This window comes from Seriola dumerili, unplaced genomic scaffold (assembly GCF_002260705.1).
Source record: "Seriola dumerili isolate Sdu_G_001 unplaced genomic scaffold, Sdu_1.0 BDQW01000417.1, whole genome shotgun sequence".
NCBI lineage: Eukaryota > Metazoa > Chordata > Actinopteri > Carangiformes > Carangidae > Seriola > Seriola dumerili.
In genome coordinates this window covers 312,066-336,812 of record NW_019174672.1, presented here as the reverse complement: position 1 = coordinate 336,812, position 24,747 = coordinate 312,066, and the positions used below count along the sequence as shown (strand labels likewise).

Below are 24,747 nucleotides of genomic sequence, written 5' to 3'. Positions count from 1 at the left end.
TTCTCTGGCTCCATGGACACTCCACATCTGTCTCTGCAGCTGGACGCACGTTTTCTCAAAAGCTCCTGACAACTCATGTTTTTCGGAGTGTCAATAAAATGAAAATCTTCTACAACAGCAGGAAACATATTAAACTCATATTAAACTCCATCAGTTTATCTGGAGCTCCTCAGTTCAGCAGCAGCAGAGACGACAAAGTGTCTGATCTCTGACGTTAGTGATTCTCCAGCTTTAAGGCCAATCAAGAAAGAATGATGTTCTGTACGTTTCCTGAGCTCTGGCGAGACTTTAAAGGTAGCTTTGCTCGTCAGGTGACATCTTCATGATCATTGGGGATTTGTAATGAAGCAGACTGTTAAAAAAGACCTTCATTTAACTTTAGTACATATTAAACTGCTTCTTCTTTTCTCTAATGCAACAAAACCAAACGGACGAAGCTGTTTCTGTTGATAAAGTTTGATCCAATATTCCTGAAATCCATTTCAATCGAGGTGTTTTTTGTTACAGAGACTTTGTGAGCAGAATACAATCTCTCCAACTTTCTGACCAACTTCCAAAGTACAACTCTTTACATTTCCCGCCAAAATCACATGGACTTAGTAAGTGCCAGGCCGAGACGAGACGGCGTCAGATCATTCAGTCATAACTCGTCCGACCCGATTCCTTCCTCACAAACGAGTATGAATATTGCTAAGGAACTACGTCGCTACACCCGGACAGCTAGCTCGTTTTCCTAGTCTTTTATTGTGAAGTCGTAGGTGACATCACATCCTGTAGCTTTAGCAGTGCCGCGGGACAGAGTTAGTGGCTTCAGGCGGAGTTTAACTGTGACAGGTGAGACCAGGTGAGACGTGTTTTTTGTTTATTTAAATTAGTGTGTTTGATGAAGCGGCCCGACAAACGACTACATGTATAAACTGTATGAGTTATTACATCTTAGAAAGTGCTTTGACTTCTTCTATGGAAGATTTGGTGCTTTACAATCAGACTCCCCTTATAAAGGATTTATTAACGGTTTATAATCAGGTTATTAATTCAGTTTACACTTTATAATGATAAACAGTTATAAACAGGTTATAACAGTTTTCTTACATTGACGCAGGCTCACTATTTGGCAAGATCAAGTTGACACTTCCTACTCATTAATGTTTAGAGTGAGTTACTAACATATAAACTGGTAACTGGAGCCTGTTAGTAACACATTAATAAATGATGTTTCACTCCTTTTAACAGGAGCAACAGTAACTCATTAATAAACGGTGGTAAAAATGAGAAGCAAAGAAACATGAAGGTGGAGGGAGAATCAGCTCAGTGAACGACAGGCCAGAGATGTGAAAAGGTTAATTAATAATGAATTAATTAGTAAGTGAACAAATGTGATGAAACAGCAGCTAATGATGATGGAGAAAGAGACATGAGGGCTCACTTTTTGGCAGGAAACAGCTCACTGTTGGCCTTTTTATCTGACGTGTTATAACAGCTTATAAATGATTGATAAAGTGTGAACAAGCTGATTAATGAACTAGTTATAACCCGTTGATGAAGCTGTATAAGGGGAGTCTGGTTGTAACGTGGCACCGGAAGATTTAAAATGTCTAAACGGAAACAAATCGGTTAAAGAAATAAAGTGAAATACACATCATGTATTTCCTCTTCATGTCTGCATTTCATGTTTTTCATCTTTAATAAGAAAAAATCAAATGACACCACAGGAAATAAATGACTGCTGCTGACACTGAAGTGCAGTTCACCTCTTCTCTTTATTCATTTCAACATTACAGCTTAAAGACTCCTGTGTGGGCGGGGCTACTCAGCTGCTCCACCTCTCACCTGCTCATGGACACTAATGACAGGACTGTGTTGAGTGTCTGTAGGTGCTGCCCCCTGCTGGACACCACTGGACTGTAAACTGTAAAGTGATTTTTATGTCAAAATGAAACGACTCATTTAGTTTTTAGAGACAAAAAAAGATAAATAAACGTCTGTTTAACATGTTTTCATTGGGTTATGACACATTAAATGCAGACATAAAAAAGGAAATACATACAACAGTGCAGCCTCCAGCCAGGTACAGCTGCAGCTGCATTAATTAATTACTTTCGATTAATGTGCTAATTGTTTTTTCAATAAATTGATTATATATTTAGTCCATGAAAAGTCAAAACTGTCCAAAAGAAAAATGTCCCTCACAGCTCCTCAGAGCTGAACTCGTTTAGTGACGAGACAAAGAGAAACAGGAAATGGTCTCATCAGTTGCTGCCAATTATTTGTCTGTTGATGGATTGACTAATTGTTTCAGCTCTACGACTTGAAGCGAAGTGTTTCAGTGTGGACATGTTAAATCTTCCTCTCTGCTGTCAGATAAAACCCAGTGAACAGATCTCAGCCCTCGTCCGCAGATTAAACTCATTAAACTAACGAACTGTGAGCTCGGAGCTCCGGCGGCTCGTGATGAAGAACCAGACAAACGAGTGGAAAAAGTAGTTTGACCTATGACCCGTCTGAGTCAGCTTGTGGACTGGGAGCATAAACTACCACTGAAACCAGTAGAGCAGCACCAGCTTCCTACACTAATGTTAGAGCAGAGTGAGGAAAGTAGAGCTGCAGCTAACGACTATTTTCCTCATCAATAAATCGATTAATCGTTTGGTCTGTGAAACTGAAGTGTTTTTATTGAAATGTTCTGTAACAACAGATCTTTCTATCTTTACTGTTAAAAACGACTCAACGATCGATGGATTGTGTGAAAACAGCTGCAGATTAATCGTCTTTCAGCTCGAGAGGAAACGCCTTCAAACCTACACGAGGAAACACTTCAGGATCAGCTGGAGGAGAAAAACCAAGCTGCAGGTGAAACGCGGAGAGGTTTCAGGTGAGAAGCGAAACGCACGAGCACTGCGACTGGAGACGGGCGGCGGGGAGGGGGGAGGGGTGACGGTGAGCGGGCTGACGAGATAACGGATGAACGTCTATGTCATAGTAGAAAAATACATGTTAGAAAGGTGTGACTGACCCTGTGGCCTATTTTGGTGCTGAAGTTGCAGAGTTACAGGAGAAACTGTCCCCACCTCCCCAAATAAAGCTACGTCAGTGACAGGAAGTGGCGTGGACGACCCTCCACAGCTAAACAAAATGTTATCAAATACAGGTTTAGGAAAAGGGCGAAACAAAAAGCATCCCTCTGAAATATGACATTTACACAGAATTACTTCAGCCACCTGGAAATTACTTTGTAGAGATCTGGAATTTGTTTTTGTTTTTTTTACGGTTTCTGTGATAAACTGCTTTGTTGTTGTTGTTGTTGTTGTCGTTTCCACCGTTGAAAGATATGGAAAGTTAAGTTGCATTCAAGCAGTCTACCCCAGTGCTGGTGACAAATATACAACAATTGGACAATCTTCATTATTTTAGTTGACAAACTATCTGTTTTCCTTTTGTGTGTGAAGAAGTTCCACCTTTGTGCAGAATCTTCCTCCCGTCGGGACTACGCAGCCACTTTGTTGTCCTTCTGGAACAAACAGGAAACAGACGTTTACAACACGATTAAACCAGAACACAGGAGCACCTGCTGATCTCATCAGAGAACCCAGCAGAGTGTTAACTGCTCCAATCAGGACTCAATCATCTGAGGATTTTACACATGTCAGATTGAGTCTCATGTTATTTATCAGACAGAACTGCGTCTCTAACATCAGGATGTACAGGGCGATTTGTAAAATGTTAGCTGTGATGTGTTGCATAAAGTAAATAAACATTAATAAAGAATGTATGTTCACCCTGTATGCTGATAAGTCGGCGAACTCCCGGCCGGCCTGGTTTCCTCTGTATCCGCCCCTGAAGCCGCCGCCCCCCTGCGGTGGTCCGAAGGACCCTCGGCTAGCCGGACGCCCCCGACCTCCGCGGAAACCCATCCCGCCACGTCCACGGTAACCACCGCGACCTCGGCTCTGACGCAGAGGGATACCGAATGTTTCCGCGTTCATCCTCCTCTCCTCCGCCCAGGTCTGCCTGCGCTCCCTGCAGGAGGAGCAAGCAGGAAGTGAGGAGGAGAAACTCACTCTTCTCTGTCTGAAGCACTTTTATTCACGTTTTTATTAAAATTGACATTTCATGTATAAAATATGTTAATGATTCAATTTCTTTCATAATCAGGTACTGTCACTTTAAGAGAGCGCACCTGGCTTATTACTCTAGGTGTGCTCTGATGTGAAGAGTCTTTACAACAGAGCAGAGTGATGAAGGCCGTGACTTCTACCTGTAAATGATCTACATCCACCCAGGTGCTGTGGGTCGGTCACATGACCAACACTTACCGTGGGAAACCCAAGCCTCCAGACTTCTCATTAGCTTTCCTGAAGAAGAGAAAACATCAGTGAGGTCACCGACAGAGAGAAGGATGTACACAGTGACGGCCACGCCTCCTCCTCCTCCTCCTGCTGCTTCATGAACAGGTACTCGTACCTGGTGTCGTCGCAGGAGATGTTGTCGAAGAAGGACTTGGACTTGTCGTAGTAGCAGTTGGGGCCGAGCGGGTCACACTCCTCGTCGGCGTTTCCCTCGCTGTTCTGAGTTTCCACGCCGGAGTCGCCTTTATCCTCGCCGTTCACCGTCTTCTCCGTCTTCTCAGTCTTCTCGTCTGAGGGAGAGGAGGATCAGTTTTAGACTCTGATTTAAGTTTCAAATCCAACATCACCAACAAAACCGAGTCTGTTCTTTACTCAGCTCTGCAGCTCATTCATGCTTTTATCTCACTCTTTTTATTGTCTTCTGAAACTTCAGTTCATTCAGAAGGAGACAAGGAGGAGGGAGCAGATTCCTCCTGCACCGGCTCCCTGTGTCTTCTACAATCCTTCAAGTCCTTTATCTTGTGCACAAAGCTCTTAATGGTTTGACTCTTACATCATTTAATGTCTCTCCACGAGTCCTGAGCTCATCTACAGCAGGACTTCTAGATGTCCCCAAAATAAACCAGGGGAAGCTCTTCACCCGCTGTGACCTCAGCTGTGGAACAACCACCAACAAATACGAGCAGGTGGACTGAGAGGACATTTTGAACAACGACTGAAAACACACCTGTTCATCTAGCTTTTAATTAACAGTTTTAATTTCTGCTCGTTAGTGATTTCTCTCTTTTATATTTGAGCTGCACCCTGTGTGTGGAAAGTGCTGTTTAAATAAAGTTTATTATTGTTATTATAAAACCGTGAGATTAGAGAATGAACTCTGAGGTTTCCATGGTGATCTCCACTACAGATGCAAAAAGACAACAGCTTTCACATTGATGCATCTCAGTTGTGGAGGAGTAAAAGTACACAATATAGCAGCATACATGTACCAACAAGTACTTCAAATGTGTACTCAGGTGTAGTACTGGCTGTAGTACATTAACCTGAATGAATGAATTTACTTGGTAGAAAATAAAAACCTTTCAGCTTCAGCTTGCTCTGGAACTCTCTGTCGATCTCCTCCTTGTTGAACTGGGCGTTGGCGCTCTCGAAGTCAAAGTCCTTCTCAAACTTCATGGGTCCGTCTCTGCGGACGTTGAAGCGCCCTCTGCCGCGGTGCCCGCCCCCTCGCCCACGACGATTCACCGGCGCTCCGGCAGCTGTTGAAGCACAGAGGAGAAACGCTACATCAGTCGTCACAGGTGAGCGGGTTTGAACAGGTGGAGCGGAACAAAACCAGCAAACAAAAGAAACCATGGCAACACATGAGGAAGTAAACCGATGGTGGAGGAGGTCTCAGTCTTTAACATGAGTTAGCAAAGAGCCAAGTGCGGTGAGGCGGCAGCTTGGCTGGAGCTTCATACGAGTCCAGAAAGAAAGAAACGTCACATCAAACATGGAGGAAATGCAGTCAATCATTCATGTACTGATGGACAGCACCACCACAGCACAGGGAGCATTCTGCGGCGTTCACCGGTCTGAAGACGAGGAGACGAGTCACGCCTCCGCTCCATTGACATGACCAACAGCATGTCAATCTGCACACACGTTCACCAGCAAAGAAAAACACGCCACAGACGGATGGTCGGGCTGGAGCGGCTGCAGAGGATGAGTGTGGGGCTCCGCCGCCCAAAGGAAAAGCTTGACAGGCATGCAGAGTCTGAATGGGCTGTTGAGGATGGATTGAGAGCCGGAGGGGGGAGGGAAGGGGGCGGGGTTAACCTGTGGAACGTTTACTGGTATCCCTGCCTTCCCCTCGCGCCTGCTCAGACTCTGGTTTGGGGACTTTCTGGACGTCTGTGCCTGGAACAGCAGAGTCTTTTAGTCAGAGAACACAGCCCTGTGGCTCTACACCTAAACTGCACACAGAGCTGGACTCTGGAACAAAACGTTAACACATCACAGAGTGGAAATGATTCTTTAGCATGACACTGGAGTTACGTCTGTGCCTCATCCTGGAGAACGACGGGGGGGCACTGTGAGCACAGACAGAGGTTTAACAAGCACATTCATAGAACTGGATCTAATCAGAAGATGAGTGCTGAGATCCAAAGTCAGATTTCAATCCCTTTCTTGATGATTGAGTCACAGCAGATAAAGACCGTGAGCAGCTCTGAATATAAAATCACTTCCTGGTTAATAAACTGTGGAAAAAGGATTTATTTTCCCTGAGGGCTGAAACCTGGCACATCTGTGTTGTTTAGATCTATACCACAGCTGGTAACTGCAACCTTCAGACAAATCCTCCTTGGTTTTTACTCTCTACACGTTAGCCACTCAAAAGTTCAAGATGGCCACCACTGATGATAAGGAAATGTTTCTGCAAGTTCATCCACAACTTTCTCATATGAACGATCCAGGTGTCAAATCAAACATTTTAACACTGTAGAAGGTGAAACTTTGTTCACTCTAAAAAATTATTTCAAAAGTTTATTTCTATTACTCTCAAAAAAATCCTCCAAAAAAAGAATTACTAAGAGAAAATGTTATTTGAAAAGAAAAGGAAAAAAAATTACTCTAAAAAATAAATAAATAAATGAATAAGAAAAAAATAACTCCCAAAAAAGCTAAGTTAGCCTAGCAAGCTAACGTTAAGGTACAATCAAACAGACTGTCGACTTTCACTTTGTGCAGAAAGTTTCACATGAAATGTCACAAACGGCTCAAATGAAGCTCAGAGGAAATTTCAGAGTTGCCACAGGATCAAACATGTGCTTGTAAAACTCTTTGTCTGTGCTCAAAGTGTCCCGCAGCGCTCAGGGAGGGGGCACCAACACAACTCCACACGTGACAACAGATCAGAGCAGTGTGCTGGTCTCTGGCCTGAGGTCTCACCTGAGTGGCTAAAGATAGAGTGGGGAAGCCCTGCGGTGGGAGCCCTATCTACAGCGGTGATGTGAGAGGCGGAGATGGTTCGGGGTGCAGACCAGCCCTGGCTGCTGCGGCCTCCCCTCACAGTCTCACCCCTCCTTGCATCCACGCCATCCTGGTGCTGGAGCTTCTGGCTGCTCTGCCCGGCGGTGGGGGGGGCCGTGCGACCGTGGGTGGGGCTCCTGCGTCCCAGGCCGGGGGCCGGAGCCGTGGTGGCGGCGGTCGGGGCCGAAGGAGCCGTCTGGATCACCTGGTCCAGGGTGGGGCTCTTCCTCAGAGGGTCCAGGCTGGGGCTGCTGCGGCCTGGACGAGAACCAGAACAGGGATCAGGGTTAGTGGGACACACCTGGACTACATCAGCTGATCGTCGGTGAGCAGTGTTTCTGTTTGTTTCATTAATGTGAGGAAGGTTCAGCCTCATCATCATCACTCCACACAGCTGATGCTTCCCTCTCTTCATGTCAGGGCTGTGACCTTTCACACCACAATTAGTGTTCAAGTGTCAAGTGTTAAATTTGTGTACACACACACACACACACACACACACACACATAAATTTTACCTTATATGCAATTTATTATTTTATTTACTCATGTTTTTTTTATTGTTCATATATTTTTACTTATTTTGATTCTTGTCTATAGTAACTTATGCATATCTCAATATTTAAAGTTACATTTAAAGTTTTTTAAATACATTTTACTAAGACTGTTGTTTTTTTGTTTTTTTTTTTTAAGGGGGGGGGGTCTTGTTCTGTTTATATATATATATATAATAAATGTGTCATTAACAGGTTTTTATCCTGATTTAATTGTTGCTCTTCATAAATAAACGAACTCTGGATCCATGTATCTGTCCAATCAGAGAGTGACCTGTCAGCCTGTACCACTTCCTCTCAGTGTGAACATGGACTGACCCAGGAACAGCAGTGGGATCTTTCTTCTCTTGTTCTGGACCAAATTACCTGACGTACAGGTGTGAGGTCCGCCTGAGAGAAAATGACTCTGCTCACGTTAAAGCGTGGCGCCTGGTGGAACAGGACGTGCAGGTTCTAGAGGAGGGCGTGCACTTAGGCTTCTGAGAACGAGGAAACTCATCGTTAAAATTCACTCATGCAGTTTCTGAAACCGGAGGAAGTTTTAATCGACACTGACTCATTACTGTCTGTCAGGACGAGGAAACACAGAGAGTCTGACGGTTCAAACAGGAAGACGTGTCAACAACACACACATGCTCTGACTGTGTGAGTGAAGGGGCGTTTGTGTTGACTGGGAGATTTCACCCTCCAGTCAGGTGTGATTTAGTTCCACCTGATGCGGGGAGTAAACACACGTCAGAGATTCTCTACTCCAGCGGCTTCCTGCAGGTTTTTACCTGCGGTTACAACAGAACCCAGAGACCGCGAGTCGGGGGGGGGGGGGGGGGGGGGGCAGAGCGCCGCTCTGAGACCGGGTCGAGGCCGTGTCGCTCACAAAGGAGGGCACTGAGCGTCCTGTTTGGAGGGAACAGCAGGAAGAGAGCTGAGGGCAACAACACTCCCGCTTCCTTTAAATGCTGATGTGCAGCGTGTGAAGTGAACCGTGTCTGATATCTGATGTCAGAGCGCCGTCTGTCCAATGACGACGGCTCACAATAAAAACAATAAACAGTCGGAATGTGACAAAACCAAACTACACACTGACCCTGAAAAGGAAGTAAACACAAAACAGTCAGTTGTTTATATTATTAATTTATCTGCCAATTATTTTCCTCAATCAATTAATTAATTAATTATCAATCCTATAAAATGTCAGAAAATAGTCCAAAGGTTTTCAGTTTTTTTCAAATGATGAAAATGATTGAAATGTCATTTTTATTATTGATTAATCTGCTTATTTTCTTATTAATCATCTGAGCTGTTAATGAAAAGCGTCTGACACAGTGTGACACAGAATCAGAAACAAGACATTTATATTTACTGGAACTTTGTTTTTCTGTTGATTAAGAGTTTCCGCTCAGAGCCATTTACTCTGCTTCATTTATTGTCATGTTATTGATTTGTAATAATTATCTGTTGTGGTTCGTCTACAAACAAGTAAAAAACCTGTTCAACAACAGTAAACATCCTTCAGAGTTCACACACTACTGTTGATTTAATCAAAGTATCAGCTCTGACAGAGACATTTAATACTGTAATCAATAACTGTTCACCTGCTTAAAGTATTAAACACCTCAGTGACCGTCACATTCACTCACAGTTTTATGAATCACACACAAAATTTAAAATCCATATTCTGCGATGGACAGGACCCCAATCAAACTGTGTCAGCCCCTCCCTGACTGAGGGTCCTGTGGAGGAGGAAAGTGAAGGCCTCGACTGGGTAGAGTCACACTGATGCCAATAATCAATCCTCCTCAGTTTGTGTGGCATGATTCATGTAGTAAAGTGTCACAGAGAGACTCTGAACCCTTGGACATCATGCTCCGCCCCCGCAGAGAGTTTGACTTTTATCATAATACACACTAACTTCTTCCCACCACACTGATCAAAGCTCATGCTCCTACCGACACCGACGGGTCCAAACTGAGGAGAAACCAGGGGGCTGGTGCTGAACTGGTTGTAGGCAGGAACTGGGGCCCGGTTGAAGAGTCCATAGGAACCGGCAGACTGGAAGGGGGTGGGGGCAGCGGCAGCGGAGGACGAGGAGCTGGAGCCCATGGACGACTGAGGAGGAGAACAGATGGTGAATGTTTCTCTGTGAACCACAATATGAATATAAAGTCAGACACAGTGTGGAGGTGAGGATGAACCTGGACGATTGCAGGGTCCTGAGGAAGAGAGCATGTCGGTTTGGGCGGCTCGCACACAGTCAGGTCCTTGATGTCGCTGCCTCTGAAGATGATGTACTCAAAGGTGTCATCTCGAGGAGGGATGGGTCTGTCGGTGGGGCGGTCCTCTGTTCCAAAGGAACGAACTGACAGGCAGAAGACAGCATCCGGTCAGAACCACAGGTCAAAGGTCAACTAACAGGGTGGGCATGTCATCAGCATCTAAAAGTTCACTTAACATTTTACATTACTGCTTTTATACATTTACATTATACAATTTGATTTGAATTAAACTTCACACTGTCTCTGCTGACTCAGCCTGCAGGTTCTGATCCAAACGTTTGGCTACAAGTTACAATTATTTTCATTATTGATTAAAATATTTTCTCAATTAATCTATTAATTGTTTTGTCTAGAAAATGTCAGAAAACAGTGAAAATGACCCAAGGTGACATCTTCAGATCAACAGTGAACACTTGGCATTTTTACTTTGGAAAATTAAACAAACATTATTTGATAATCGAAATGAACTAATTTTGGGTTTTAGTTTTTCATAACATCAGCTGCTAACGTCTCTGTGAGTATTTTCTTTTGTTTCTATAGTTTTGCACTGTTGCATATTGTCAGTTGAATATGTTTAGTTTTGTCCTGTTGGGTGGATAGAGCAAGAATTTCATATATGTCATGTTGAGCTCTGGTAAAGTGTGATCGGCCTTTTATACAATGTGGGATTTCTGCAGGTTCACCATCTTTAATACATGTATAATTCATTTTAATACGTTTCACAGTCATACTGAGCACAGTATGAACGATGTCGGGGAAAACCAGTAGCAACTACAACTATTCACACAGTGCATGGATTTATTGACATTTGTATCACATTATTTTGTATTATAATATTATTGTATTTGACCATAACTCCTTACAATGTTATTAACCATGACCTGGAGACACAGCAGAAAACAGATGAATGGATGGATCAATCAATTTAAAACTCACCAACTACTTTATGGTCCATGTATGAATTCAACATAAAATTAGAGGCCTATAACAACAGAACTGGATATTTTTCAGACAGCTTGTAATAAAACCACAAAAAAAACTTTAAATTGGAACAACTTCACTGCAGATTAGAGAAATTAATACCTTTGAAATTTTAGACTTAACACCTTTAAAGGCCTTTTTAGTGGAAAGTGAAATCAGTGTTGTAGAAGGTGTAAAGACGTGCAGATACCAGGGAAGTTTGTGACATTTTAAAGACATAATATGGACAGATAGATCTAAAAAATAATGAGCAGTTTAATCAGTAATGAAAACAAGAGGTGGAGGGTTATCTGGTGCATGTAAGCAGATTTACTGACCTCATGTATCTGTATATTTACACTTCACCCTGATATTACGAGCTAATGTTTACCCACACCACTTGTACAGTGGCGTGTACTTCACTGTCACATGGTTGGTCGTTACATTACATAAAGAGCAGCTGAGGTTTCATTAATAGTTTTGTCGTCATAATCTGTTGTTTAACAGGTGAGTCGAGTGCGCACTCAGTGACGTCACAGGTTCAGGCGGTCGGGCAGCAGGTGATGCAGCTTCGTTAGCAGGTGTAACCGCCTGAAAACAGTCAGTTATAACAGAAATATATAAATTAATATTTTATTTCTTGTTTGGTTTTAGTGACATTTCAGAGCCGCCGACCGCCATGCTAACGTTAGCAGGCTAATGTTACACACAGGGATTAATATTAATCTGCCCACATACATTTATATGTGATTTAAACTGAGCCGAATACTGTCTTCTACAGGATGGTTCCGTTTCGTAATGTTTTGGGTCTGCAGACTCTCCGTCTGGCCGAAGTATCCCTGCTGTTAGCCGGACTGACGCATCTCACCGTGCCGCTTTGGCTGTTAGCATGTTAGCGAGCTAACGCTAGCCGCCTGGCTAACGTTATTAATCTGTTTTGGATCAAACCTGCGGAGCGATTAACACTTTCCACCCGGAGCTGAGTCATATTTTAATCGTTAATTATGAACTGTGAACACAGACTCTACACTTCCGCAGCGACCGGTGCTAGCCGGTGCTGCAGCATCTCTAGCCGGGAGCAGCGTCACCTTTAGCCAATGCGACGGTGGAGTTCTCGGTGTCGATGGTGTACAGGATCCCTTCGTAGCGGATCTCGGCCTTCGAAATGAGGCTGATTTTGCTGCCGAGGTAGGGCGTCCCGCCGCTCATGGTGTCTTCTACAGCTCGGCACTTCTGACAGGGAAGAGAACGGGCGGTCCCTCCGAACCGTGTGGTTATCAGTACCGGTTAAATGCCAAACGTCTCAGGTAGTGTTCCTCCTAGGGTTCGCTGTACCCCGCTACAACATGGCCACCTCCTCCTCCATCGGATGGCTCTGAGCGCGGGGGCTGACGGGAACTCATAATCTCGCGGGGTTACGCTTCGTCCTGAAGTGTAGATCCTCGCCGAATAGAAGAGAAAACACAGGCCGCATGTTGATCACCTCATGTGTCCCACTGTCCACAGAAAAACTTGACACTCAGAGGAGCAAAGTAACTAAGTATATTTACTACAGTACTGTACTTAGTTACCATTCTGAGGTACTTGTACACTTCACTAGACTTTATAGGTTAATATTGTTATTTTTACTGTACTATATTTATTCAATATCTTAAGTAAATTATCATGTATCATAATAATATTATATATGTATTTATTACTTATTATTATATATGATATTATTATATATTTGGGTCAAGAAAAGATTTAATTGATCTCTTGGTAAAATTCACCAACTGCCCTGGAGTAAATATTAGCTCCACCTTCACCATCTGCAGCATTAAACTAATGAATATATTAATGTATCAATAATCAAAATCAGTAATATAGCATGTATTATTCTGATACATTGTTTGACCACTAAGTACTGATTGAATAATGTAGTAATGACTACTGCGTACTGATGGGTCGAACCTTAACATGTGTGATCTCATCACAACATGGTCTCTAGTAATAAAGTATTTTTACACTGTTGAACTGGTACTTTTACTTAAGTAAATAATCTAAAGGTTTAGATCTACAACAGTCTAAAAATCTACATAAAATGTACAGAGGATGTAATAAAGAAAGTGAAAAGAAATATAAAAAGTGAAGAAAAATATCAAGGTCAGGTATTTATTCTGGTTTAAAGCAGATGGTGATGATTGGACTACTTCATCCTTAGGACAGAGAGAATAACATTTTCCATTAGACTGCAGCTGGGCCACTTGGGATGTATCTGGGTCATAACAAAGCTCTGCAGGTTTATATGTTTACTAATGGATGGGACAGAGTATGAGACAACAGGCCCCTGGGCACAGTCCTGTAAAAGGCCCCCGCCCTCCTACAAAATGTCAACAGAACAGAACCTCTGTGTCCAGTAACGGCTGCCCAGTAATCTGTTATGTAAATTACTTTTTCTTCTTTAAATAACTAAAAAACTATGAATCAGTAAATAAAAACTGAAGCCACTGTCAGTTTCTAACTTTACACTCATTAACTATAGATGTGTGTAAGTCAGTTACTGTAGAGTTGTACCTGCAGCACACACCTAGTTACCGCCACAGCGCCCACAGAAAATCTATCTGCTCTATTTCTATGCTCGAAAACCAGCCAGATCCTCGGCGCATGCGTACATTCTAAAATACGATTTGCACAACGGTCCGACATCAAAGATGGCGGGAGCCTCCGACCCACTGGAGGACATGCTCTTCAATGAGGTGGACGAGAAAGCCGTTAGCGACTTGGTCGGCTCTCTGGAATCTCAACTGGGCGACCGAAAGACTCCCGCTGCTTCGTATTCCGACGGAAAACGGGAGGCAGCTCCGGCCGCCGTGGGTCAGTTCTCAGGGAAAGTGCGCGATCAAGTGGGGTCTGTGGAGCCGCAACAAGGGCATCCGAAAGCGGGGTTAACCCAGGAACCCGGCGCTAATGAGCCTCTCTCCGTTCAAACCCTTTCCTCCTCTACCTCCTCCATCGCTGCCGGGGCCGTAATCACCGCCGGAGCTGGGCTACAAACAGTTGGAGCAGCTCCCCCGACTGCTTCCCCCGGACCGGGACCCGTAACTTTGACCACTCAGCCCGCCGCTGCTAGCTTCCACCGGGCGGCTGTCCTGGGTCCGAGCGCGGCTCCCAGCTCCTCCATCGTCCCCGCGGCTGAGGCGATCAGGACCGGGTCTCCCGGACTGCAAAGTTTAAACGGAAACGGCGGAGCTGTAAAGTTGGTGAACTCGCCCGCGGTCCCCCCACCAGCCGGGGCCAGCACTGTTATAAGTACTGTCAGTGCTGGGGGGTCCGCTATCATCGCCTCCATGGCTTCACAGCCGAGTTTCCCGGTACCTCAGTCCTCAGTGGCGTCTCCCGCTGTGGCTTTGCAGAGACACCCCAGCCCGGTGGCCAGCGTCGCCCAGAACGGGGTAGACCCTAAGGGTGGCCAGCTGGTGACCCAGGGTGCCCCCTCCCCATCAGCTTCCACCTCTCAGGTCATGAACCACAGCAACCCTCTGATGCACACCAAGATGCTGGTGCCCAGCCAGCCAGTCTCTGGAAACACTGTCATCCTGACGAGCACCCCCCCTCCCGCTGCAGCCCAATCCCCCATCAGCCAGACTCAGACTGGGACCAGTACGGCCGCCGTCACCCTGGCTGCTGCAGGGGTGAAGCCTGCGATGAACGGAGTGGGTCAGCCTGCAGTGGCTGTGGTGAGGCCGCCGGGCGCTCCGGTGGTGGCCACCTCCATCCAGCAGCAGAGACCCGGGCTGGTGGCGAGCTCCACCCGGGCGGCTGCTCCTCAGCTTCCCCTGGCTGTCCGGCCCCAGCAGCAGACCACCATCCAGCTGCCCCCTGGGTTCACCATGCCTCCTGGTGAGCAAACACAAGGGTTGTACACCTCCACCTGACCTGAAGGGTCACCTGTTGTCGGGTGATGTCACCTGTGATGACACAGCACATATAGGTCGCTGTAGCTCCCTCTGATCTGAAAACCAACAGCTGATGTTTGATAAACCTAGAAGGAGGTTTAACATCACTTCCTGCTTTTCTGAAGGATTTCCCAGAATCCTTTGAGACTCCTCGAACATCTGGAGGGAAAAATCTTCTGTCTGCTGCAACAGTTTAGTTTTTTTTTCATCCAGATGTTTGAAGAACCTTCAGAGCTTTCTGGGTTTTTGAAAAGATGGCTGTGTATTTATTGTGAGGTGGGGGTGGCGGCGTCTCTGAGCTCTGAGTTTGGACCCAGACACGTCCACTAACGATGAGTGGATCATCAGAGCATTAATTAGCTTCTGCTCTTTTTACAATCAGAAATAATGTTTTAGTCGTACTGAAGTAAAAACCTGGTTCTTAAAGGAAACTGAAGATATCTGAGGTTCAGTCAAAACAAAACACATGATGACGTCACCTGTGGGAAATATGAGAGTTTTTCATTGTATCTGACATTTTATAGAAAAAACAATTGATCCGTGAGTCGAGGAAATAATCGGATCAGTTGCAGTGAAACATGATGGTGTTGATATTCAACATTTACTGTGTCTGTTCACGGCTTCAGTGAACCAGGCCGCCTCCGGACCAGGACCACAGGATCCACATGTTGGTACTAACCCAGTGTCCCGTCTCCCCTCAGGTATGGTTCTGGTCCGGACAGAGACCGGTCAGCTGGTGATGGTCCCCCAGCAGGTCCTGGCCCAGGCTCAGGCCAAGACACAGCAGGCCCAGACGGTGGCCAGCATCACCCAGAGACCAGCGACGCCGACGGCCGGGGCCACCATCCGGGTCAGCACCGCCACCACGGTAGGTCCGGTACTGACAGCAGACCTGGGACTGTGGACTCGGTTCTGGTCGAAGTGAAAATCACATTAATTTCAATGTTGAATTGAAATAATGATGACGTGGTGTCAGGTGGTCCGTCTGATGTCGGAACCCGTTTCATCAGTTTGAGAAAAGTTCATAATAGAAGTTTAGACTTCAGTTAACAGTAGAGACCAGGACCGGGTCCAGGACCGGGTCTGGGTCTGTTCTAATGGACTGGTACTTCATAAATCTGCTCCTGTCGTCACTGAGCTTTCTGAACTGTACTGTGTTCTGCTGCTGCCAGCTGCTGGTTAGGTTAGACTGTCTGCTCTGCTCCTGTTTCCCTGAAACATTTTCACTTTCTTTTCATGTACAAAGTTTCTTTACATTATTTTGGTGTGAGTTAATGCAAGAAGTCCAGTAATCAGAGGGTCGCAGGTTCGATCCCCGGCTCCTCCAGGCCGCGTCTCGAAGTGTCTTCAAGACAGTGAACCCCACGTTGTGTGTGTGTGTGTGTGTGTGTGTGTCTGTGTGTGTGTGTGTGTGTGTGTGTGTGTGTGTGTGTGTGTGTGTCCTGTCACAGGGAAGTGAACGTCTGTAGAGATGACACAGTTTCCATATCACGGTAGAAATGTCAGACGGGTAGTGTTACTGTTTACATTTGATAATTGTAATAATACATTTGTTAATCACTGTGGTTAATCACTGGTTCATTTGACTCATGTTGGGTTTGTTGTGTGTCAGTCAGGACGTGGCTGAAGGCGCTGACAGCTGATAAAACCCGCTTCGCCTCCAGATGTTCGGTGTCATCATGTTGAACTTTCAGACATTTTTGTTTGTTTTTTTGACCAATTGATGAAAGTTAGTCAAGAAAATAATCAGCAGATTAATTGCTAAAGAAAATAAAAGTGTGTGAAATGCATCAGAGAAGAAATTGAAGAAAACAAAGTGAAAGTGAAAGAATCAGTTCATCTGATGTTCCCAGTGTCTCCCACACCTCTGCTCCTGTGTCCTCACATGAACTACTCATTATGATTCTCTGGATGTTTTACTGTTACATAACGTCATGTGTTTTCCTTCTGTGTTGTCTGCAGGCTCCTGGTACACCTCAGACCGTCCGCCTGGCCTCCCCCGCTCCCACCAGAATGGTTCAGTCTCCCTCCACCACCACTGTCCAGGTTTGTGTTTCCCGTCCCCTCGTCGTCCAGACGCTCGCAACAGGAACCAGGGCTCAGAATAATCAGCTGAGGAATTGTGATGAATGTTGAAGCAGATGAATCGTCCCTCTGCTGCACGCCCCTCCCCAGCATGAGGACGCTTTAAATTACTGGAGGGTCCAACCGTCAGAGCCCCCGTCCTCTCACATTATCTGACCTCCTAAACCACGTTTACACTTACGTTTCCACTTGGTACAAACAGGAGTTGACTCTGTGACCCAGAACAGTCTCAGTCATTTACACTGAAGTCTTCCATCCAGTTCAGTGACATCACCTGAACACATCCTGATCACACTCAATCTGATCAGCTCAATCATTTACATACATTTTACTGAACCAGGAAGTGGCATTGAGATCCAGATCTAATTTACAAGTGACCTGACGACAGAAAAGAACAAATGAATAGAAATACACATTTTCAGTGATTAAATGAAATACATTCAGATACGTTTTCATCCAACAATCCATACAAACAGATCCGTGTGTGTAGATCACGAGATGCTTTTAAATATGCAATAAGATGCAGAACCAGGTCGGTAAGACGACGACGACCCGTCAGAACTCCAGTTAAAAATGAAAAATGAATTCATTGTTTAATTATCATGGTGCTTCCTGTCCTTGATGGTGGTCTTGTTTCCCAGAAGGCCATCACCGTGGCTCCCGGCGCTACGGCGGTGTCGGTGAAGATGACGACCCCTCAGAAGGCCCCGACGGTGATAACAGCGGGGGGGACGACCGTGGCCAAGTCTGCCGGTGTCACGTCCGCCCCCCTGACCAGCACGACCCCTGCCGCTCCCGCAGTCACGCCCCCCGCCAGAGTCACCGTGGTTTCCCAGGTGAGGACGGTGTCCCGTGCAGCTGACGAGGTTGTGTCAGCGCTGCTGGTTTCTCACGTTGTTTTAATGTCTTTGACAGGAAATGCAAGAAAACGTGAAGAAATGCAAGAACTTCCTCGCCACGCTCATCAAGCTGGCGTCCCACAACTCGCCCTCCCCAGATACCTCCAAGAATGTGAAGGCCCTGGTGCAGGACCTACTCGTAAGACACTCTTTAGTTTGATTGGACTTGATCTAACGAGGTTCTGTGTCTCCTGTCTAACGAGGTTCTGTGTGTCCTAAAGAGGTTCTGTGTGTCGTGTCCTAACAAGGTTCTGTCTCCTGTCTAACGAGGTCCTGTGTGTCCTAACGAGGTTCTGTCTCCTGTCTAACGAGGTCCTGTGTGTCCTAACGAGGTTCTGTCTCCTGTCTAACGAGGTTCTGTGTGTCCTAACGAGGTTCTGTGTGTCCTCTCAGGATGCTAAGATTGAGCCTGAGGAGTTCACCACTCGGCTGCAGGCTGAGCTGAAGTCCTCCCCACAGCCCTACCTCATCCCCTTCCTCAAGGTACCACCACACTCATGAGTACACAACTACAGTACTGTTACTATGGATACCACAGTCATTAACACTGTCACTTCTACCATCCCAGCTCTTTCATACAGTTTAAACCAGTACTCAGTAGTCCAGTACTGAAGCGTCACCTGCTCATCAGCAGCACTACAAGTGCTTTAATACCAGTTCTACTGCGGCTCACAGCTGCAGTCTTATATATTTCTTATATATTTCTTATATATTTCTTATATATTTATTATATTTCTTATATATTATATATTTATTATATTTATTATTTCACATATTTTCTTAATATTTATTATATATCAAATTTCTTATATAGATTTTTCTTACATTTCTTATTTCTTATATATATAGTTCTTATATATTCATTATATATTTCATATATTTCTTATTCTTATATAATTATTATATTTCTTATATATTCTATTTCTTATATATTTCACATATTTCTTATTTCTTATATATTTCTTATGTATTTTTTCTTATATATTATATTTCATATATGTCTTATTTCCTATATATTTCTTATATTTCTATATTTTTCTTATATTTCTTATTTCTTATATATTTCTTATGTATTTATTTCTTATATATTATATTTCATATATTATATATTTCTTATATATTCTATTTCTTATATATTTCTTATATTCTGACTGTAGTTATAGATTCAACTCTTTTTCTACAGTTGTAGTTGAGCGTCTCTCCAGAGCTGAGTCTGTATCAGTCATACAGTTGCTTTAATTCATCAAATGACTGAAGCACATTAACACAGTGTAAAGCTGGAAATATATAATATATATATATAATAAATAATATATAATATGTAATATATCTTTTCCATCTATTCCTTCAGATTAAATCTGTTCTTTGAGGCGTCTTTGATATTTGTGGTCAACAGAAATACAGCAGAAAAATCATTTTATTCTTTAAATATTTAACAGGTTATTCCATCAGTAAAAGTTATCACGATGTCATTACATAGTCCTAACTTCTCCATGTTTCCAGTGACGAGTCGTCACTTATCACCTGACCTGTCGTCTCTCCACAGAAAAGCCTCCCCGCCCTGCGTCAGTCTCTGCTCAACAGCCAGCAGTCTCTGATGACGGCCACCCCCAGCACCTCTGCGCCCCCCCCTGCCGCCCCCGGCTCCGTCACCACCACCGCCATCAGACCGCGACTGCCCATCAGTCCGGCCACCAGCACCGTCAGACTGAACACGCCGCTCACGACATCAACGGCTCTGGTACGATGAAGGGGTTCGTGTGTGTGTGTGAGAGAGCTTCAGGTGTGTGTGGGAGAGCTTTGTGTGTGTGTGTGAGGGGTTCAGGTGTGTGTGTGTGAGAGAGTTTCCTTCTGTGTTGTCTGCAGGCTCCTGGTTACACCTGCAGAACCGTCGCCTGGGCCTCCCCCGCTCCCACCAGAATGGTTCAGTCTCCTCCACCACACTGGCCAGTTTGTGTTTCCCGTCCCCTCGTCGTCGCAGACGCTCGCAACAGGAACAGGGCATCAGAATTTAATCAGCTAGGAATTGTGAATGAATGTTGAAGCAGATGAAATCGTCCCTCCTGCTGCACGCCCTCAGCATGAGGACGCTTTTAAAATTACTGGAGGGTCCAACGTCAGAGCCCCGTCTCTCATCATTAATCTGACCTCCTAAAACACATGTTTAACTTACGTTTCACTTGGTAAACAAACAGGAGTTGACTCTGTGACCCAGAACAGTCTCAGTCATTTACCACTGAAGTCCTTCCATCCAGTTCAGTGGACATCACCTGAACAATCCTGATCACACTCAATCTGAATCACGCCATCCCTGCTACTCTACTGAGCATACACTACTATATATGAGAAACAGGTGTCACCTCGATGGCAGCTAGGGTAACAACATGGGAGTAACGGGTGCGGGGGGGATCCAGAGCGTGAGATTGTACGCAAGTGGACGGGGAGCGGAGCAGAGTTGTATACATCATATATAAATAAAAAATAACTAAAAACACACCATAATCTTTCAGACGATCGAGTGTATGGACAGACAGTAATCACATACGGATGAGATACGTTTTGCACTTGCGTACACGGAATTCCTCTATTAATTAATCAAGAATAGGATCCGCACGCGGGTCGGGGCCGTGAGGTGTTATAGGTTAGTCCTCACTGGGTTGATAGGCTCTTCTCCAGTCAATGTGGCAAGACGAGTGATTGGGCTAGCTACATCCGAACAGCCACACGTGGGCTGCGGGTAGACCGACGACGACCCGTCAGAACTCTCGCAAGTGTATGAGAGAGAGGATGATGCACACGTGGATAGTCATCGTATGTATCTCTACACTGTCTAGACTTCCCATGCGGTGCTTTCTCTGTCGCCTTGCTGAGTGGAGGTGTCCCTCGCTGTGCTGCTACTCAGAAGGCCATCCGGACGGGGTGATACAGGCTTCTTTGTCCTGGAGGGAAACAAGACGGGGAGCAAACAGGAAGTGAGGACAGAAGACGGACGTCAAGACTTTGATCGTTTTAAACGTTTCTCATCCGAGCCCCACAGCGACACAACTGTTCTACAGTTTCCATCCACCACAGATTCATCCTGTGGCGACAGAGACGCCCGCAGGGACCGTTTTAACTGTTCTGGTGATGCATTCAATGACGATTCTGACATTCAAATTTCAGGATTTTTATGCTTGCTTTGTATGTCCGTCCTCCATTTCTTTCTATGGATGATATCTCAGTAACGCCTTGACGGAACTTCTTCAAATTTGGGCAAGAAACAATTCATAAGAACTAGGATGACCTGATTGATTTTGGGGGTCAAAGGTTAAAGGTCAGCGGGCTTGTTACGCTCAAAACACAGTTTTGGCCTTGTGAATGCAATACGTCCGTCAATGCCTTGAAGGGAATTTCTACAAATTTGGTAAAAAACATTCACCTGGACCTCAGGATGAACTATTAGAATTTGGTGGCTCAAGGTCAAAAGTTCAAAGGTTCAAGGTGAACCTTCAAAAAAACATGATTTTGCGATTGCGATGCAATATCTTCGAGAACTCCTAAAAGGGAATCCCTTCACATTTGGTTCACTTTTTAGCATTACTTCAAGACTTCACACAGAAATAATGACAAAATCTCACAACAAATGGTTCATATATTACGTGGACTCTGGATAAACAGGGATGTAACCTTGGAACTAAGTTTGAGTGGCGGAGGGATACGAGAAGATATAAACTCTGATGCCGTACCTTCCTGTAGCGCCCACAGCTGTTGCCCTTCATAGCCGTGGCAGTCGTACAGGTGACCGGGGCTGTTGTGGGAGATGGGTCGAAAGCAGACTTTTTTAGTGTGCGCATTGGGGTCGCCCACCGACCGTCCCTCCTCCAGCCGAACGTGAAACCTGCAGGGAACAGATTAAAAAAACAAAAAAATGAATCTTCTGAATCAAGGTGATGAGGGCATCGGCTCTTCAGATTTCCATCAAATCAAACCGGTGGGGTAGACGGAGACACTGTGTCTCTCATTAAAGCGCCGCCAAAGTTTAACGAAACAACCACAATATGTTTTGTTGTTCCCGTTTATAAATGAGACCGTTTTCTTTTACGAATACACAGTAAAGTCTAAAGAAAAGTTTTTGTTTCGAAGCAGCATATTTAACTGGCACTTTCCAAATTTTTTATACATGAATTTAATCTTGCTTCTTCCTTCAGACTCTGGGTTTTGACCCTCAACAATCAGTTTCACCTGGCGAAACATATTAGCAGGCTCCTACTATAGCGTTTTCCCTTTTCTAAAGTTTGTTGAGGAAAAATTTCAGAAATGTCAAGTTCCTCCCGCTTTGGAAAACTGTTAATGGGTGTCGTGGCCTTCCACATTGCTTCGTGGCTCGGTGTTGTGCTGCCTATTTATTAATCCATTAAATGCGAGTGTGGAATGTTTTCCTTCTCGAGAGTTTTTAGCCGCAGATCACAAAGCCAGTGCAGGCCTCTGTGGATAATAACACGTCTGATTTTATCAAAACTCGGTTATTTTTGCATTTTGGTAGGAAATTAAAGAGAAGGGTATTTTTTCTGAGGGATCCAACATTTGAACCTGTATTAGAAGCTGAAACTCATCATCACACCATGCACAATATTCCACATTCTTACTGACTGTGTTGAAGATTAAACGTGTTAAACCTTCAATAAACAAGCTTTGAACACAACATCACATTTTATCAATTTAAGCAACTGTGTGCCAACTTTCTTTCCACATCCAGCAGTTTACATAGAGCAACATTATTATTCTTTTGAGTCATGTTTCCTTCAGTGTGTTCCTCTCTTTTAGCTCCGAGGGAAATAATACTGGCCGTGGCCTCCCGGCGCTACGCGCGGTGTCGTTGAAGATGACGACCCCTCGAAAGGCCCCGACGGTGATAACAGCGGGGGGGACGACCGTGGCCAGTCTGCCGGTGTCACGTCCGCCCCCCTGACCAGCACGACCCCTGCCGCTCCCGCAGTCACGCCCCGCCAGAGTCACCGTGTGTTTCCCAGGTGAGGACGGTGTCCCGTGCAGCTGACGAGGTTGTGTCAGCGCTGCTGGTTTCTCACTGTTTTAATTGTCTTTGACAGGAAATGCAAGAAAAGGTGAGAAAGCAAGAACTTCCTCGCCACGCTCTTCAAGCTGGCACCCACAACTCGCCCTCCCAGATACCTCCAAGAATGTGAAGGCCTGGTCGAGGACCTACTCGTAAGACACTCTTTAGTTTGATTGGACTTGATCTAACGAGGTTCTGTGTCTCTGTCTAACGAGGTTCTGTGTGTCTAAAAGAGGTTCGTGTGTCGTGTCCTAACAAGGTTCTGTCTCTGTCTAACGAGGTACTGGTGTCTAACGAGGTTCTGTCTCCTGTCTAACGATCCTGTGTGTCCTAACGAGGTTCTGTCTCCTGTCTAACGAGGTTCTGTGTGTCCTAACGAGGGTTCTGTGTGTCCTCTCAGGATCTAAGATTGAGCTGAGGAGTTCACACTCGCTGCAGCTGAGCTGAAGTCCTCCCCACAGCCTACCTATCACCCTTCCTCAAGGTACCACCACACTCATGAGTACACAACTACAGTACTTTTACTATGGATACCACAGTCATTAACACTGTCACTTCCACCATCCCAGCTCTTTCATACAGTTTAAACCAGTACTCAGTAGTCAGTACTGAAGCGTCACTGCTCATCAGCAGCACTACAAGTGCTTTAATACCAGTTCTACTGCGGCTCACAGCTGCAGTCTTATATATTTCTTATATATTTTTTATTTCTTATATATTTATTATATTTCTTATATATTATATATTTATTATATTTATTATTTCATATATTTTCTTAATATTTATTATATATCAATTTCTTATATAATATATTTCTTACATTTCTTATTTCTTATATATTATAGTTCTATATTTCATTATATATTTCATATATTTCTTATTTCTTATATAATTTTTATTTCTTATATATTCTATTTCTTATATATTTCACATATTTCTTATTTCTTATTATTTCTTATGTATTTATTTCTTAATTATTATATTTCATATATGTCTTATTTCCTATATATTTCTTATATTTCATATATTTTTCTTATTTCTTATTTTTCTTATATATTAATTTCTTATATATTTCACATATTTCTTATATATTTCTTATGTATTTATTTCTTATATATTATATTTCATATATTATATATTTCTTATATATTCATATTTCTTATATATTTATCTTTATTCTACTTTATGAGATTCAACTCTTGTTTCTACAGTTGTAGTTGAGGTCTGATCTCTCCAGAGTGTCTATCAGTCATACAGTTGTTTAATTATCAAATGACTGAAGCACATTAAACAGTGTAAAAGCTGGAAATATAAATTTATATATATAATAAATATATATATATGTATATATCTTTTCCATCTATTCCTTCAGATTAAATCTGTTCTTTGAGGCGTCTTTGATATTTGTGGTCAACAGAAATACAGCAGAAAAATCATTTTATTCTTTAAATATTTAACAGGTTATTCCATCAGTAAAAGTTATCACGATGTCATTACATAGTCCTAACTTCTCCATGTTTCCAGTGACGAGTCGTCACTTATCACCTGACCTGTCGTCTCTCCACAGAAAAGCCTCCCCGCCCTGCGTCAGTCCTTTGCTCAACAGCCAGCAGTCTCTGATGACG

At 44.1% G+C, this 24,747-nt stretch overlaps 2 protein-coding genes across 4 annotated transcripts in view; one reads left to right on the top strand and one right to left on the bottom strand.

Annotated features, from left to right (window-relative positions):
* Nucleotides 1–845: 845 nt before the first annotated feature.
* LOC111233743 (protein LSM14 homolog A-like) lies at nucleotides 846–12,522 on the bottom strand. Of its 3 annotated transcripts, none has more exons than XM_022761629.1 (9): nucleotides 12,236–12,522; nucleotides 10,107–10,270; nucleotides 9,861–10,020; nucleotides 7,281–7,619; nucleotides 5,426–5,605; nucleotides 4,462–4,636; nucleotides 4,314–4,352; nucleotides 3,777–4,017; nucleotides 846–3,508 (listed from the first exon to the last, which is right to left on the bottom strand). In XM_022761629.1, the coding sequence occupies exons 1-9, from the start codon at nucleotides 12,354–12,356 to the stop codon at nucleotides 3,485–3,487; spliced, it is 1,443 nt and encodes a 480-aa protein (XP_022617350.1). In that variant the 5' UTR covers nucleotides 12,357–12,522; the 3' UTR covers nucleotides 846–3,484. The 3 variants fall into 3 exon arrangements, with proteins under 3 accessions (XP_022617350.1, XP_022617351.1, XP_022617352.1); XM_022761630.1 differs by having other exon boundaries at nucleotides 846–3,505; XM_022761631.1 differs by having other exon boundaries at nucleotides 7,410–7,619.
* Nucleotides 12,523–13,444: 922 nt separating this feature from the next.
* LOC111233732 (transcription initiation factor TFIID subunit 4-like) overlaps nucleotides 13,445–24,747 on the top strand; it is a 28,682-nt gene continuing 17,379 nt past the window's right edge. Inside the window, exons 1-8 of the mRNA XM_022761617.1 lie at nucleotides 13,445–13,545; nucleotides 13,783–15,029; nucleotides 15,787–15,953; nucleotides 17,048–17,131; nucleotides 17,812–18,006; nucleotides 18,086–18,208; nucleotides 18,463–18,552; nucleotides 19,616–19,804. Coding sequence (XP_022617338.1) covers nucleotides 13,445–13,545; nucleotides 13,783–15,029; nucleotides 15,787–15,953; nucleotides 17,048–17,131; nucleotides 17,812–18,006; nucleotides 18,086–18,208; nucleotides 18,463–18,552; nucleotides 19,616–19,804 — 2,196 coding nt within the window. The remainder of the gene's footprint in view (nucleotides 13,546–13,782; nucleotides 15,030–15,786; nucleotides 15,954–17,047; nucleotides 17,132–17,811; nucleotides 18,007–18,085; nucleotides 18,209–18,462; nucleotides 18,553–19,615; nucleotides 19,805–24,747) is intronic.

Coding starts and splice junctions, on each gene's coding strand:
- LOC111233743 (XM_022761629.1), bottom strand. CDS start 12,356: ATGAGCGGCGGGACGCCCTACCTCGGCAGCAAAATCAGCCTCATTTCG. Junction 4,018..4,313: donor GGAGGCTTGGGTTTCCCACG/GTAAGTGTTGGT, acceptor CTCCTCCTGCAG/GGAGCGCAGGCAGACCTGGG. Junction 3,509..3,776: donor CCGACTTATCAGCATACAGG/GTGAACATACAT, acceptor TGTTTGTTCCAG/AAGGACAACAAAGTGGCTGC.